At 41.2% G+C, this 16,681-nt stretch overlaps 1 protein-coding gene across 2 annotated transcripts; it reads left to right on the plus strand.

The window, feature by feature from the left end:
* Positions 1-8,893, plus strand: SPCS3 (signal peptidase complex subunit 3). 2 transcript variants are annotated; one of them, XR_015156477.1, is made up of 5 exons: positions 1-254; positions 1,631-1,704; positions 3,464-3,514; positions 4,547-4,662; positions 5,604-8,893. XR_015156477.1 is itself a non-coding variant. In XM_086381000.1 (5 exons), the coding sequence occupies exons 1-5, from the start codon at positions 112-114 to the stop codon at positions 5,734-5,736; spliced, it is 543 nt and encodes a 180-aa protein (XP_086237126.1). In that variant the 5' UTR covers positions 1-111; the 3' UTR covers positions 5,737-8,893. The 2 variants fall into 2 exon arrangements, 1 of the variants encoding a protein (XP_086237126.1); XM_086381000.1 differs by lacking the exon at positions 3,464-3,514 and adding an exon at positions 3,875-3,951.
* Positions 8,894-16,681: the final 7,788 nt, after the last annotated feature.

Consider the following 16,681-nt stretch of genomic DNA (forward strand, 5'->3'; position numbering starts at 1 on the left):
GTCCCCGGAACGCGCGGCGCAGGCGGCGCGGATCGTCGGGAGCCGGTCCGCTGCCGGAACGGGGTCCCGGCTGTGCCTGTGCCGCGGTGCGTTCTCGGGGCGTCGGCCGAGATGAACACGGTGCTGTCGCGGGCGAACTCGCTGTTCGCCTTCTCGCTGAGCGTGATGGCGGCGCTCACGTTCGGCTGCTTCATCACCACAGCCTTCAAAGACAGGAGCGTCCCGGTGCGGCTGCACGTCTCGCGGATCATGCTGTGAGTGCGGCCGACGCCGGGGGGCGGGGATAGGCGGGCTGGGTGTCGGGGGGTCGGCCGGGCTGCGGGGCCCCCTCACAAGCAGCCGGCGCCCACAAGCGGGCGGGTCGGCCCCCGGCGCCCCCCTGCGCCGCGCCTTCGCGGGCTCGCTCTTCAGTTTTCTTGTGGCGCGTTGCTCGGGTCGGCGTCCGCCCTTCCTTCCGGTTCCTCACTTCCGCGCCCGCGCGCGGCCAATGAGGGAGCCCCACGACAGCGCTGCGCGCCCCCCACCCCCCGGCCTCGTACCCCTAACCCGCCAGGTGTCCGCGCCGCTCGACCCCCGACCCTTCACCTCCCCGGGGTCTGCTTGCTCCTACAGCCGTCGAAGGTGCCTGCCGACTGGGCCGGAGGGGTGAGGGTGCCTGGGTAGGACGCGACACCCCGGCGCTGCGCGACGGCGTGCTTTGAATTTAAAAATTTTTGAAGGGCCATGCGGCTTGAATACAGTCTGCAAACATGCTCCCAAGTAGAGTTTTAAAATGACATTGCCCTTCCGCTTTTTTTTTTAATGCTAAGATTTATTTTCCGGGACTTTCTTCTTCGATTCGTAGCACTTTTTTTTTTTTTTTAAACTCCCTGGTTCTTCTGTCGTTCTTCTCTGTGCCATCTTTCAACAAGTGCTCTCTCGTCTTCAACCTTCGTTTTATTTCTTAAGTCGGAAATGCGGACCAGCTGGTCATCTGATAGCTATCCCCCCACTATTTTTTTTTTTTTTCCCCTGCCTATGTTGATGTTTTTTAGCAACTGCTTTTTTTTACATGAAGATAGACCCTGGCTGGAACTCCCGAGTCTGTCTGCTCTGGGAGAGTTTAGAAAAGCGTGGCTCATGGTAAATCCTGAACTGTTAGCTCCTGGGTATCTGGAGCTAGCTTCTTACCTTCCTTGGTCTTCATTTGGTTTTTTCTGAAGTGGAAGTAACACCCAACCCATTGGCATGTTTGAGCATTGAGATGATTGTCAAAAATACATAGGACCTGACAGAGACACATAGTAAGCGCTCAATAAATAGCAATTGTTCATTTTGTTTTGGTTTCCCTATAGTCGTATGTAATTTCTTCTTCCCCTTCTTCCAGATCACTTGACATAAAATATTTCACATTCTTTGAGCACTTTTTATCTCCCTCTGGGTTTTGTTAGGGATTCTTTTAAGTTAAATGGAAATAGCTGAAGACCTGCTTTAATAGTGAATTAGAATGTTTGTTGATACACAAGTTTCTCTGATTTTTACTTGTTTGTGGGGTACAGCTAGACCGTCTTTCACTTATGTAAGGAATTTTGTGAATTTTGTATGCTGTTAAGTTTGAAGGATGGTGAAACTTACTGTTTTTTGCTTCTAGAAAAAATGTAGAAGACTTCACTGGACCTAGAGAAAGAAGTGATTTGGGATTCATTACATTTGATATAACTGCTGATATCCTTTTGAAAAAATATTCTTCATTGCTTGTATAATCATATTGTTCAATGACTGGGGGGGCAATAAATGTTTATCCACCGTTATCAGTCAAACCTTGGAAATTTCTCTGCTTGTGTTTTCATCAGTATAATCGTGTTAATGTCCCCTCATTCACACCTTGAGAAAACTTATTTATAGATTCATGAGTTAAATCTAGGGCTTCTCTGGTGGGTCAGATGGTAAAGTGCCTGTCTACAATGCAGGAGATCTGGGTTCGATCCCTGGGTTGGGAAGATCTCCTGGAGGAGGAAATGGCAACGCACTCCAGCTACAATAGTTTTGAGTCTGGATTTCAGAAAGAAAATAAAGTTAGATCATTTAGCTTAAAGGAGGAAGGATGTTAGCAGTACTCAGCCTACCTAGATGCAGTGTTTCATGTACACTCCCAAAGAATATGTCAGTATTTTGTGATAGCAGAAAGAAGCATATGTTAAAAAAAGCGAATTGCATGTGCTGTGGTTCAGAAGGTCATTATCAGATGATTATTATTAAAAGTGCTAGCATTCTGCCTTATAGTTCTTTTATAAGTACTTATATAGTAAGAGAAATCTTAACAATGAAAGCAATTACTTAAAATGGAGGTTTATTTTGAATTTCCACCTTTTGACTCCTTTTTGGCCAGTTTAATCTTCTTTTAGGGGCTTAGATTACTATTTTAGCAATATTCTTCCCAGCCACTTCTAGGATCTCACCTGCCTTTTTAGGACCCCAGGATTAAAATTGAATATGGAGACTGAATTGTCTGTACTTGTGTAAAGCAGCTGTCTGAACACTGGAAGCAGATTGTGTACCTGGGAAGTTTACCTGACATGCCCCTTACTACCCTGGAATTACTTTTAATTTCATTTTTTTTTAAAAATAAATTATGGGGTTTAGAAGTAGACTAGTAATTAATTCTTTAGGCACTTTTTTTTTTTTTAAGGAAATAGAATACACCATCAGAAAAGTTCTGTGGCAGACTTCTACTATTAAGTCTTCATGTCTTTTTTTTTTTTTTTTTTAAGCTAGTAAGGGAGTTTGGATCTAGTGTAAAAGTAGGAATTTTGTGTATTGGGCAATTACAGTGAAACTTCCTGATATTTGAGCTATTATATTTATATATTCCCAGCTTCATCATTTGTAGTTTAGATTCTCTTTAACATGGCTGCTAAAAGTTGAAATTGTACCTTTCCATATAAAGAGATATCCAAGACTTCAATTCTAAAATAGTGATTCTTAGTGGACACACATATCCAAGAGAGGAATGTCATGAGCATGAACCTCTTAGCATGTAAATGGATATAATGAAATGACTGACTTAATGTATGATGCTGAATGAAATCCAGACATTAACTCAGCTCGTTTCTTAGTGCCACTGTGCTTAGTCGCTCAGTTGTGTGCTACTCTTTGTTACCCCATGGACTGTAGCCCAGCAGGCTTCTCTGTCCCTGGGGTTCTCCAGGCAGGTGGGCTGCCATCCCTGCTCCAGGAGACCTTCCCAACCCGGGTCTCAGTGCTGCTAGTGTTGTAATTAATCCTGGTGAGTTTTTTCACTCTGGTAAACCAAATTGGTGTTCATACTCTTACTTTATAAGGCACATCATGGGTTGAGACATTTTGATCTCTACTGGCATGTGTCCATAAACAACATGTACAGTTTACTGTACTTGGTTTAGTTCAGTTCAACTTGTACAGTTTACTTGGTTTAGTTACTTGAGCCTATTCTTTTTTGCATAACATGAGGTTGCCTTGCGATCATTGGTGATACTCAGAACTCCATTGGCATCAGGTATGTTTAATATACTAGGTCCTCTTTCTTTTAGACTTAGTGGGTTGATTTTCCGGAAAACTAAATTTTTATTTCTTGGCTAATTTCTTATTAATTGAAATATCTCAGGTAGTAATGCTTAAAGGAGCAGGGAAGGATGCTCTTAATCTCACTGATATTTTTTGACTTTGGAATGAGCTGGATTTTACACTGTATTATCTTTTATATGTTTTTATTAGTGGACCAGTATGTTTCTGGGCCACCTCTTTTTTATCTTAATTTTAGTATCAATATTGCTATGAATGATCAATTTAAGAATAACTAAAATCTTTTTAAAGTTGTATGCTGCTTTGTGATTTATATATTCCTTAATTTATTTACATCTAGAAAATATATTTGATTGGAATGTTAAGCAGTTGTTTCTTTATTTATCAGCTGAATATTCAACAAAAAATAATGTAAGTACATGTGTGGAAGTATTTTTGTAGCTATTTAAAGCCTCATTCTCTAGGAAAGAATATAAATTTTATATATTTGAAATATCTGATCTGAGTAATTTAGTAAAAATCACAAGCCCATGGAGATGGTGACTCTACTAACAAAACTATCTCTTTTGTAGCTTCTGTCTTTTTTACAGATGTGTTTTTTCTCCATTTCATGTCCTTAATTTCCCAAACTTGTTTGTGATCTGTCAAAGCAGTGACTTGAAAGGATTGTCTGACTCCTAGGGTTTTACCATAACGAAATTTCTGTTTCTCCTAGGATCTTGCTCTGAAGAGCACATAAGTCTAAAACCTTGCATTGAGTTTCAAGGGCTTTAAATAATAGGGTTGTCTTAGCAAAAGAGGTGATTTTCCTTAGGGAAGAGTCTTGTCCAGGAGAGGTTGGACTCCTGTGTCTATCCACTTGTATCATTTTGTCTGATTTAAGATTTTAACAGTTCCCTCAAAGTGAGATTCATCATATAAATAAGACTTTATTTACCAATACATCTGAAGTGACCGAGATGCTAATTTCTATTGAATTATCTAATTAATTTTTATTTTAATGCAGGCTCTGAACCAGGTTGTCCTTTGGGACAAGATTGTTCTGAGAGGTGATAATCCGAAGCTGCTGTTAAAAGATATGAAAACAAAGTATTTTTTCTTTGATGACGGAAATGGTCTCAAGTGAGCAACCCTTTGTCATTTTTTACATGCGATGCTATGTGAAGGGGAGAGAAAGACGTGATGTGTTTTTAAAGAAAAATGTTACAGGCTAAAAAGAAAAGTTGATAGAGAAGAAAAGTATTTTACTTAGCTCTGAACTGGAAGATTGAGCAGAAACAGTGCTGTGCAAGCCGGAGCCTAAGCGCTCGGCTCTCTTGCCTTCTGGGAACTGAATAGTCAGACTGGGAGGGCCTGGGGCTTCTGCTCTCAGCAGTGCAGCGTCCTGGGCTGCTGATCCTGAGGTGGGACTGTTATCCCCAGAGGGCTCCTGTAGGGCTGTCAGAGGAACTGCCAGGGAACCTGAATGAGGAAGCAGCCTGTTGGTCCAGGATTTGATACTGAGGTTCCTGGTTTTGGTTCACTTAACCTCTCTGAACCTCAGCTTCTTTTTGTACAAAATGAAGGAATTAGAATGATCTTTTGGGTCCGCTTTGGCTCTAGTCTCTGTGGGTCAGCTTTGGAAAGAATCTTAAGGAAGAGCTATTTTAACCAAACCTATTTTTGCAGATAAAAATTTTCCAGCATTGAGAGATTTTGATCAATTCAGGTTTGCCCATGTGGATAATGATAGAATTAAGTTTCAAATCATTTCACCCTGGTTTCTAGCTCAAATGTGTTTGTGTTTCCTGCGTTTTACATATTTAAGCGTTTTGGTTGATGGCTTGCCTGTGATGCTTAAGTAACTTCAGGTGGGTCATTACGGGAAGCCTACAGTGAGAATGCTGGGGTTTTCCAGCATTGTCTGAGATTTCAAAAGACTTGAGAAAATGTGTTTGTAGATTAGAATTCCACTTAAGAGCTGGTTAAAACATAAAGTATCTGATACACAATGCTTGAATTAAAACATTTTTATTGAACTACAAATGTTTCTGCTGACGTCTCTTTATGATGTCTCGTTACAGGGGAAATAGGAATGTCACTTTAACCCTGTCCTGGAATGTCGTACCAAATGCTGGAATTCTACCTCTTGTGACAGGATCAGGACACGTATCTGTCCCATTTCCAGATACATATGAAATAACGAAGAGTTATTAAATTATTCTGAATTTGAAACAACATATTTTTATACCTAATGAATTGTATCTCGTTTCTCTCTTCCTTGCATCTTCATTTGTTTTGCGTTAACTTTTTTTTTGGTATAAGAATGAACATCAGAAGGCATATTTGAAGGGAAAGACTAATGTACTACCTAATTTTCCAAATAAAAACAAACAAAGGCCACCAGAGTGGAGTATTATAAGAGTGAGACAGCCACATCAGAAGCTTCTGTGAAATACCTGTATTTGAAGTCTTTGTTGTATGTCCATCATTCTGGATGGAATATGAGTGCTCCTGAAGGATAGTCAGTACTTTGAGGTGCCTGTGGAGTCGGGAGAACTCTATTTAAGCCTTGCATTCATGCAGGCTCACATTGGATGTGATTTGGAAGCAGATATCTTCTTTCATCTCTTTTACAGTATATTTCAATACTGGAAAAATTAATACTAGTGAGAAGCCTGGTTTACAAAACAGCCAAACATGATGGAATTTTATTCCATTTGTCTTAGGAATGCCCAAATGCTTGTTTTTCTGACAGGTGACTAGCAGCTTTCTCCACTAAAGACTAAATACCTCTTTATATGCAGTAAATCATTCTCAAATCATTTTAAAGTCACTTAAGTCTGTGTCTTTCAGTGCTTTCTCTAAAAAAAGCTCCTTGGTATTATATCTTTGTGTGATTTTTTTTTTTTTTTTTTTTAACATTGCCATAGAAAGTTGAAAATGTTTGCATGGTTTACTCTCTGAGTTTGTTCTCCTGAGCATGCTTAGTGCCACAGAGTGGTAATTATTTAAATTTTTTTCTAGGTCCACATTTTAATAATTATTGGGGTAATAATAATCAATATTGTTGGTGTGCTTTTCTATTTACAAGCACTCACGTATATTTGACTGTATGTGATTCTCAATAATATAATGAGGTAGGTAGTGCAAATGTTAGCTCTTTGAAGATAAAGAAACTGACCCAGAAGTTGATTGGATTGCTTCCAGGTTATTACATAGCCAGCAAGGAAGGGCACTGACCCTTGAACTCAGATCTCTTTCTCTGAGCATGTCCTTTCTTCTATACCTCAGATGACAGACTAGTCAAAATTCACTTCTGTAATTTTTAATACAGTTTTTGTTACCCTGGACGCCCTTTCTATTAGAAGAGTTCCTTTTCTAAATGAAAGTGACTGATTTTCAAGTTGCCAACAATTTATATAGAGGTAATATGTCACTCATTCTCTGCATAAATTAATTCTCACATTAAAAGTAAAAGAATCCAAACGTATGTAAAAATAATTTAGAGATTGATTATATAATCATATTTAATCATGTTTTTTTCTACAGTGGACAAATAAATATCCTCAAAGGAAGCAACTGCAGATCAATCATCCCTAAAAGCTAGACCAAACACTGCAGGAACAGTGTCAGCAGTAACCAAAAAGGGCTAATGTTTTCTAAGCATCGTTTACACCAGTGGCTGATGTTTGTCATGAGAAACACATCTCCATTTACTTACATTGCCTGGAACAGCTTGGCTTGTAAGGGCATGTGTTCTGTGGAGGCCAGAGGTACAGTGTCATGAATACTAGACTGGGTTTGGCTCGCAGCTTTTTCATTAAACTTTTCAGGGTCTCCGTTTCTTTATCTGTAAAATGACAAGAGTTGGACTAGTTAACTTAAATAGTGATTTTTTTATACCATACACATCTGTAAAATTCGTTGTATCTCTTTGGCCGATTGAACAGAAAAGCACCTTAGTAATGAGAGGGCAGATGTAATAAGGTGACTGAGATGAATTAACATATAATTCATATTGATCTGACTTTATTTCTGTTAGATTTTGCACCCAGAAGATTTAACTTTTTGTATAGTTTTTGTACAAATACTAGACACAAACTTAACATCTGTCGGCATCAAAGCTTGAAAGGGTGTGTGCTCCTTGAGGAGGGTGCTCTCAGTGGGCCTGCAGCCCAGGGCAGACCCAGGGCCAGCTGAGACATTCAGAGGCCTCTGGACGCCTGGATCTGTGTTTGCTGCACTTGAATGTGGAAATTTACTCCAGCTACTATTCAGTCCAGGCTCACCCCCTTTTTGGAGTTAGGTGAGGAAGGGGAGTAGAAAGGCCCACTAGCACAATAAGAGTTTTTGCTTTCATTTGAAAGAGAAACTGCTCAGGACAAGGATGATCCAACACGGGAATACAAAACCTTCCTCTCAGGAACTCATTTTTGGGTTTGCACATCTTTGTAAGTCCACTGTAACTGCATGAAAAGTTGGACCTGTATTCAGTTGATAACATTGTCTACCTTAGCATCAGTGTTTTCAAAAGTCTTGCATTTCCACAAGACTGAAGGCTTCACACTTTGGATTAGAAAGTCCTGGGATCATCCTGGGGAAGAATTGTGAGACTCTGCTCTAGTGTGCTCCCATGTTCCTTTTCTCCTGCGGTTTAACCTGGACCAGCACATATATCTGTTTTCCATGCCCCACAATTGATTACATTGGGTTTCTTTGTGCCTAAAGGAAGATAACCAGAGACCAGAAATCCTTTATGGTGTAATAGGAAAAGGGGTTAATTTGAGTTTCATTTTTTTTTTTTGAGTTTCTGTCTTTGTAATTATCTTACAGCTCTTTGGTGGGTCTGGCCAGCCTAGTGATAGCACTGAGAGAGGCTTTAAGGCTATAAGAACCATCTCAACCTTAAAGCTTCAGATCTTTGGGCTACAGGTTAATGGGGCTGCTTTATAATACTTTGAATTGACATGAAATGAGTTTATGGGGGGGAAACCATAAGCTGTGAATTTTGATAGTCAACATCTGTCCATTTCAGAAGCCTCCCTTGCTTTTAGCAGACAGCCTATGTACCTTTTATGTGACTGCCCGTGGTTTAAAACAATCTGTTTCAAAAAACTGTTGCATGTTTTGATGCAATTTGGGAAACTGTTTACTTTAAATTCATAAGAAAAACATTCATGTCGATACTGAAGAAACGTTTGAGGCTTTTCTTAATTGCAATAAACAACGTTTTTCTAATGAAAATGAATTTTGTTTACAAGCAAAAGGTATGCATTTAAAAGATTTTCCGATTGATGCTTTTTTTTAATGTGAAGCTGCTGAACTAAAAATGGATGAAACCAAGTCTAGTAAACTTGAGTTTTTTTCTTTTTTCCTTTTCTCTGTCTTTTTCTGGGGCAGGTGTGGGGGAGGTTAGTCACACCTAGCAGATCTCCAGAGACTGCTCCTACCCTAGACTGTAAGCTCTTTGAGGGCAGTCTTGTGGGTTTATCTTTGTATTTTCCCCAAGGCCTGGCACAGTGTTTTGCACAAAATAGGCGCCCAATAAATACTAATGATGAACCAAGTCACTGTCTCTGTAATGTGGCCAGACCATGGGGACTATTTTGCAGGTAAGTGTGCTCCTTCGTAAAACTGCTGTTGTCACTCTTGAGCTCCCGGTGACTTTAGATCTGACTCTTCCTTCCTTTCGTACCTTGGACATTGCCCAGGCCAGGCAAGCACTGCGCTCCTGTTGCCAAGACCTGAGTTCCCCCAGTGCCAGACTTCTGATAAGAGCAATGGGACATGAACCGAGAAGACAGATAAAATAACAGTTGACAGTTAACTACACAGACCTGACTTTAAATACTCTAAAGATGCTGGTTGAGCTCATGAAGAAACGAACGGGTCAGATTAGACAGGTGACTGCATTTGATGGCGCGGTATGTCCCCCTCCGTCACACTCATGGCTTCTGGGCCCACCCTGCGAGCCCACTGAGCTGTGGGAGTCCTGTCGTTTACAATTCTCTGTTCCCCAGTGAACTCAAGACAACCGCAATGATAGAAATACTCCCTCAAGAGAAAATCGGATTCAGAGGCGAAGTTAGTTCTCTTTTTTTTTTTTTAAACCAAAGTATTTTTCTGGGACAGTACAAGAGGTCAGCTGGGAGTTCTCAGCCCTACCTTTACGATTTATCCAGGTACAGAGTCAAGAAGTAAAACACTAGTCATTATTAATGCCAAGAAAAACGTCCCCTGGAGGAGGAAATGGCAACCCACTCCATTTTCTTGGCTGAAGAATCCCATGGACAGGAGTCTGGTGGGTCATCGTACATGGGGTCACAGAGATGGACACAACTGAGTAATGCTCCAGGGTAAAACGTGAGTTTCATTATCTGGTTGGGTCAGATGTCCAGGAGGCCAGAGAGACCCATTCTTAAAACTCAAGTCCTGTTGACCAGTTCCCTTCCAGGAAGACATATTTGGTGAGAAAAGATCTCCATAGCAACCTGTGACAGGCCATGGGTCTCGTTCAGTTCAGTCACTCAGTTGTGTCCGACTCTGCAACCCCATGGTTTGCAGCACACCAGGCCTTCCTCTCCATCACTAATTCCCAGTTTACGCAAACTCCTGTCCATTGCATCAGTGATGCCATCCAGCCATCTCATCCTCTGTCGTCCTCTTCTCCTGCCCTGAATCTTTCTGAGCATCAGGGTCTTTTCAAGTGAGCCAGGTCTTCACATCAGGTGGCCAAAGTATTGGGGAGTTTCAGCTTCAACATCAATCCTTCCAATAAATGTTCAGGACTGATCTCCTTTAGGATGGACTGGTTGGATCTCCTTGCTGTCCGAGGGACTCTCAAGTCTCCAACACCACAGTTCAAAAGCGTCAGTTCTTCAGCGCTCAGCTTTATGGTTCAATTCTCATATCCATACACGACTATTGGGAAAACCATAGCTTTGTCAGGACAGACCTTTGTTGGCAAAGTTATATCTCTGTTTTTCAATATGCTGTCTAGGTTGGTCATAACTTTCCTTCCAAGGGGTAAGCGTCTTTTCATTTCATGACTGCAGTCACCATCTGCAGTGATTTTGGAGCCCCCCAAAATAAAGTCAGCTACTGTTTCCACTGTTTCCCCATCTATTTGCCATGAAGTGATGGGACCAGATGCCATGATCTTAGTTTTCTGAATGATGAGCTTAAAGCCAACTTTTTCACTCTCACTTTCATCAAGAGGCTCTAGTTCTTCACTTTCTGCCATATGGGTGGTGTCATCTGCATATCTGAGCATACCTGAATATCTGAGGTTATTGATATTTCTCCTAGCAGTCTTGATTCCAGCTTGTGCTTCCTCCAGCCCAGTGTTTCTCATGGTGTACTCTGCATAGAAGTTAAATAAGCAGGGTGACAATATACAGCCTTGGTGGACTCCTTTTCCTATTTGGAACCAGTCTGTTGTTCCATGTCCAGTTCTAACTTGCTTCCTGACCTGCATACAGGTTTCTCAAGAGGCAGGTCAGGTGGTCTGTCTTTCATCTCTTTCAGAATTTTCCACAGTTGATTGTGATCCACACAGTCAAAGGCTTTGGCATAGTCAATAAAGCAGAAGTAGATGTTTTTCTGGAACTCTTGCTTTTTTGATGATCCAGTGGATTCCTCTGCCTTTTCTAAAACCAGCTTGAACATCTGGAAATTCATGGTTCATGTATTGCTGAAGCCTGGCTTGGAGAATTTTGAGCATTACTAGTGTGTGAGATGAGTGCAATTGTGCAGTAGTTTGAGCATTCTTTGGCATTGCCTTTCTTTGGGACTGGAATGAAAACTGACCTTTTCCAGTCCTGTGGCCACTGCTGAGTTTCCCAAATTTGCTAACATATTGAGTGCAGTACTTTCACAACATCATCTTTTAGGATTTGGAATAGCTCAACTGGGATTCATCACTTCCACTAGCTTTGTTCGTAGTGATGCTTTCCAAGGCCCACTTGACTTCATATTCCAGGATGTCTGGCTCTAGGTGAGTGATCACACCATCGTGATTATCTGGGTCATGAAGATCTTTTTTGTACAGTTCTGTGTATTCTTGCCACTTCTTAATATCTTCTGCTTCTGTTAGGTCCATACCATTTCTGTGCTTTATTGAGCCCATCTTTGCATGAAATGTTCCCTTGGTATCTCTAATTTTCTTGAAGAGATCTCTAGTCTTTCCCATTCTATTGTTTTCCTTTATTTCTTTGCATTGATCACTGAGGAAGGCTTTCTTATCTCTCCTTGCTATTCTTTGGAACTCTGCATTCAAATGGGTATATCTTTTCTTTTCTCCTTTGCTTTTCTCTTTTCTTTTCACAGCTATTTGTAAGGCCTCCCCGGACAGCCATTTTGCTTTTTGGCATTTCTTTTCCATGGGGATGGTCTTGATCCCTGTCTCCTGTACGATATCACGAACCTCTGTCCATTGTTCATCAGGCACTCTATCAGATCTAGTCCTTTAAATCTATTTCTCACTTCCACTGTATAATCGTAAGGGAATTTATTTAGGTCTTACCTGAATGGTTTAGTTGTTTTCCCTACTTTCTTCAATTTAAGTCTGAATTTGGCAATAAAGAGTTGATGATCTGAGCCACAGTCTGCTCCCAGTCTTGTTTTTGCTGACTGTATAGAGCTTCTCCATCTTTGGCTGCAAAGAATATAATCAATCTGATTTCGGTGTTGACCATCTGGTGATGTCCATGTGTAGAGTCTTCTCTTATGTTGTTGGAAGAAGGTGTTTGCTATGACCCTCGCCTTGGCAAAACTTTATTAGCCTTTGCCCTGCTTCATTCTGTAATGAATTCATTCTCTATCAGTACCTTCCTGTCACACACGTAAAATTGCAGTTGAAATTTCACAAAGTAATACCTTGGACGATGAAGATAGGCTGGCTCCAAAGTCCAGTACAATGTCCACCACCAGGACAGATGCTAGTTACTACTCACTTACTATGTGTTACTATCCTAACTGTGTGACGCTCGCCTCACATTTTCTGGTGAACTACAGGAAAGGAGTCAGGTACCCCTGGCTAGAAATCACATAAAATAAAATGCTTAATAGAAGAAAGACACCTAGGCCCAACAAGCTTTATGATGAATAGGGGAAAGAAGAAAATATATATCCAGTGCATAACTGTTTTACTTATTTAGTGAGATGGCACAGGAGAATTGTTTTTTCTGTATATTCATATGTGTATTTTTATGTAGAGTTTAATACAATCCAGTCATGAAAATTTCTATATATACATTCATATTCTACATTATGTATTTTAAGTTCAGTGGAACCTATAAAATTACTAAAAGAACTGAAAGTGAATGTCACTCTGTCGTGTCAGACTCTTTGCGACCCCATGGACTATAGTCCAAAATACTGGAGTGTGTAGCTGTTTCCTTATCCAAGGGATCTTCCCAACCCAGGGATCAAACCTGGGTCTCCCGCATTGCAGGTGGATTCTTTACTAGCTGAGCCATCAGGGAAGCCCAAGAATACTGGAGTGTGTGGCCTATCCCTTCTCCAGCGGATCTTCCTGACCCAGAAGTCGAACCAGGGTGTCTTTCATTGCAGGCAGATTCTTTACCAGCTGAACTACCCGGGAAGCCCTAATATAAATAAATAAATCACTAGAGAGGGAAGCAATTTTCATCAATACAGTTTTCCTAGTTTCTTGATTTTAAATTTTATTTTTTTTATAGTAAGAAGCTTTTGTGTCCAACTATTTTACCCTCCTGAAGTGGAAGTTCTTCCCCCTGGCCAGATGTGTTCTTAGGAAAAGCTGTAGAAAACGGATCCACCATAGCGCTGTTTTTCTCAAATGTGCCTCTTTTGCGGATTAGTGGAGCTTTGGTGCCCCCTGGTAGCAGAACTGAGAAAAACAAGTAACAGGTCTCCCACAGTTCATGCGTTGCTGTCTGTGGACCTCTGCCCTCCAGAAAATTCTGAATTTTGGGTTTGATTACTGCTCACATTTAGGTTTTAACTCACTGGTCTTTTCCTCCTTCCCTTGGAGCTTTCATATATGTTCCTAAGAGCTAGGCACGGTGACACTGTGTGTGTTCACTTCATCTGGGGGCTGGTTGAATGGCTGCAGGAGTGTTTTAGAGTCTCATGTGTGGAGAAGGCGATGGCACCCGACTCCAGTACTCTTGCCTGGAAAATCCCATGGATGGAGGAGCCTGGTGAGCTACAGTCCATGGGGTCGCGAAGAGTCAGACATGACTGAGCGACTTCACTTTCACTTTTCACTTTCCTGCATTGGAGAAGGAAATGGCAACCCACTCCAGTGTTCTTGCCTGGAGAATCCCAGGGACCGGGGAGCCTGGTGGGCTGCCGCCTATGGGGTCGCACAGAGTCGGACACGACTGAAGCAACTTAGCAGCAGCAGCAGTGCAAGATGATCCCAATACGGAAGCTGAGGCTTCTTTTTGCTGGTGAAGAAAACTCCTAAGCAGCTTATACAGAGCGATCAATTTGGTAAACACATTTTTCCCCCCTTCTCTCTTTCCTAATAAAAGAACGTCAGAACTTTGCTTTTATAAAAGCTCAGGTAGATTTTACTGTCTTGTCTCTTGGCATAAATGCTTTGTTTTCTGCTATAATTTAATGAGCAGGGAGCCTAATTCTACCCCATCTCACAAAATGTAATGCTGATTTAGAACTTTGGGGCCATCGTGTTGACAGAATTCTATGAGCAGGTTATCTATTAATGTACATGCATACCAGAGGATGGCAGTCTCTTTCCCATAGATTTCAGGGACCTGCCACTCTACTGTGAAGTGTCTAGAGATCAGAAATCTGGGGTGGAGATAGAATTTCACTTTTAAAGGCGGATGGCGACCCCCTGTGCCCACTACCGCTGTAAAAGTTCTACTTTGTCCTTTTATAATTTCTTTAACCCCCCCCCCCCTTCAAGTCTCTTGGTCATTTATTAAGGTCCATCTTTTATTTTTAAACATTTCATATGTTGTCATATTGGGTTCAGGAGGCAGCATGTACCCTGTTGTGGTGTCTGCTCCAACCCAAATGCTGAATCACCTGGTAAGTCAAAGGCTGATGGACTTGAATGGGGCCCAGAATAAAAGAAGAGCCTTCAGTTCACCCCGTTTGCTTTGTGGGCAGTTCTGCCAAAGTCCTAGTGGGCCCAGGGGCGCTTCCTGAGTCTGCAGCTGACTGGGGTGCTGGGAGAGCCCAAAGAGGGCTCTGACGGGTGAATCAGAGCAAACGCCTTTAGGGTTTTGGGGCAAAGCCATGCTGTCTTCAGAAAGTAAATATTGTTCTGAGAATAATTCTTGGCTCACTCTTAGGCTCTGAGATGCCAGTAATCATGAAACTTGAGAGGCAAGTCAAAATAAGTTTTGTCTGATCTCGTAAGCCTCAAGTCATCACAACTCTTGGACATTTAAGTGAAGGGATTATATGGGATCAGGCAGGCCTTGAATGAACTGGCAAAGCCTGTCCTCCATGCCTTTCTCAATTTACATCTCTGACCTTACGTGGAGTTATATGAAGACAGAAAAACCGAGACTGGCTTATTGATGGCTCCCTGTGACATCCTGCATTAGGCAAGAGAGATAAACCGTAGAACCCTAGACCTTGGGGGTGACTTAGGATCATCTGATATGATGAGAGACTGGTTATTAAGAATAATAGCTCATAATTAGATATTTATGTTTTTATAAGTTGTTTTCTATATTCCATAAATGGGAGTTTAAGTTATTCTCAAGCAAATAACATTTTTGTTGCAAAGAAATACCTGTTGCAGGAAGTCTCCCACCATCCTTTGAAGATGAGGCTGGCTTAGTTGTTGCTGGAACCTGAGAGGAACTGCAAAAGAAAACAAGCATTTCTGGTTTATTTCCACTAGGTGGAGCCAGTGAGTTTAAGAGTCAACCTGCTGTATCTTTTAAAGCAATAATTGAACTAATTATAGAAGGTATTTATATTATGTTACTTTCCCCTTTCACAATCAAAGAAGTAGTAAGATCACTTTTATTCATTGTAGAAGTAAAATAATCACAATTGTAACCTCAGGAAATTTGAAAACCCCGTTAACTTCTTAAGGAGCTAGGGTGATATAATTTGATATTTTTACTGTAATTCATAGAAATGATCTTTTATTAAAAAATGTAGTTTTGGGGTCATTTTTACATGTGTTGTGAGTTTTGATTGTAGCTATTTTCCTCTTTGGGTAAAGTGAAGTTTTCAGATAACTTAAAGAATAGGGGCTGTGTTTTCAATTTTTTTTTATCGGGCAAGAAAATACCTTGAAAGCCTGTGCTTGTGAGTAAAAATAGACTACCTTTGAGTGCATCGTTTCATTTGAGTTGTCATTAGACATTGTAAACAAAAATAAAAGTTTGAAAAAACAAACAGCACTTCTTTCAATGACTGAAGAGTAATTTCGATTACTGATTCTGTGGGTGTTTGATTGTAGAAAAGGAAGGAAACCAGCAACTTGGTTTGGGTTTCTGTTCTGTGAATACACAACTGGGAGAGACCTTCAGAATTACCTACTCCACATCCATTGCTTTAGAAATCAAGAAACTGATAATCCAGAGCACATTTAAAAATGCACTTGAGAAAGACAGGAAAGATGCTGAGTACAACTTGACTGGCCTTCAGGTCTTGACGAAACACTTGCTTGTAAACAGTGTTCAAAGGCAAAACCAAATTATGAGTAAAGAATCAAGGTCTTTGGTCAGTGTATATGGACCGTTATCTGTTGTCTTTAATGAAAGTTGTACAGTTAATGCATGAAATGGCATTGGTGCTGGCATTTACAAAAAACACTGTGTCCCCCAAATCAGCTTGTATAGTAAAAAGGGCAGACCTAGGAGTCATCTAGAACTGAAGAAAGAACGACAGATTCTTCCCTTACAGACTGTGTAACCTCAGACACTCAGCTTCGCTACGTGTGGGTGTGCTCAGTCATGTCTGACTCTTCTGTGACCCCGTGGACTGTAGCCCACCAGTCCATTCTTTAGTTAGTCCATGGAATTCTCCAGAAAAATACTGGAGTGGGTTGCCATTTCCTTCTCCAGGGGATCTTCCTGAGCCAGGGATCGAACCTGCATCTCCTGTGGCTCCTCCATTGGCAGGCAGATTCTTTATCACTAAGCTACCTGCAAAGCCCCCAGCTTCTCTATAATAGGAG

The sequence above is a fragment of the Bos grunniens genome, chromosome 27 (genome assembly GCF_055505025.1).
Source record: "Bos grunniens cultivar Pamir isolate PY7600 chromosome 27, Bosgru_T2T1.0, whole genome shotgun sequence".
Lineage (NCBI taxonomy): Eukaryota > Metazoa > Chordata > Mammalia > Artiodactyla > Bovidae > Bos > Bos grunniens.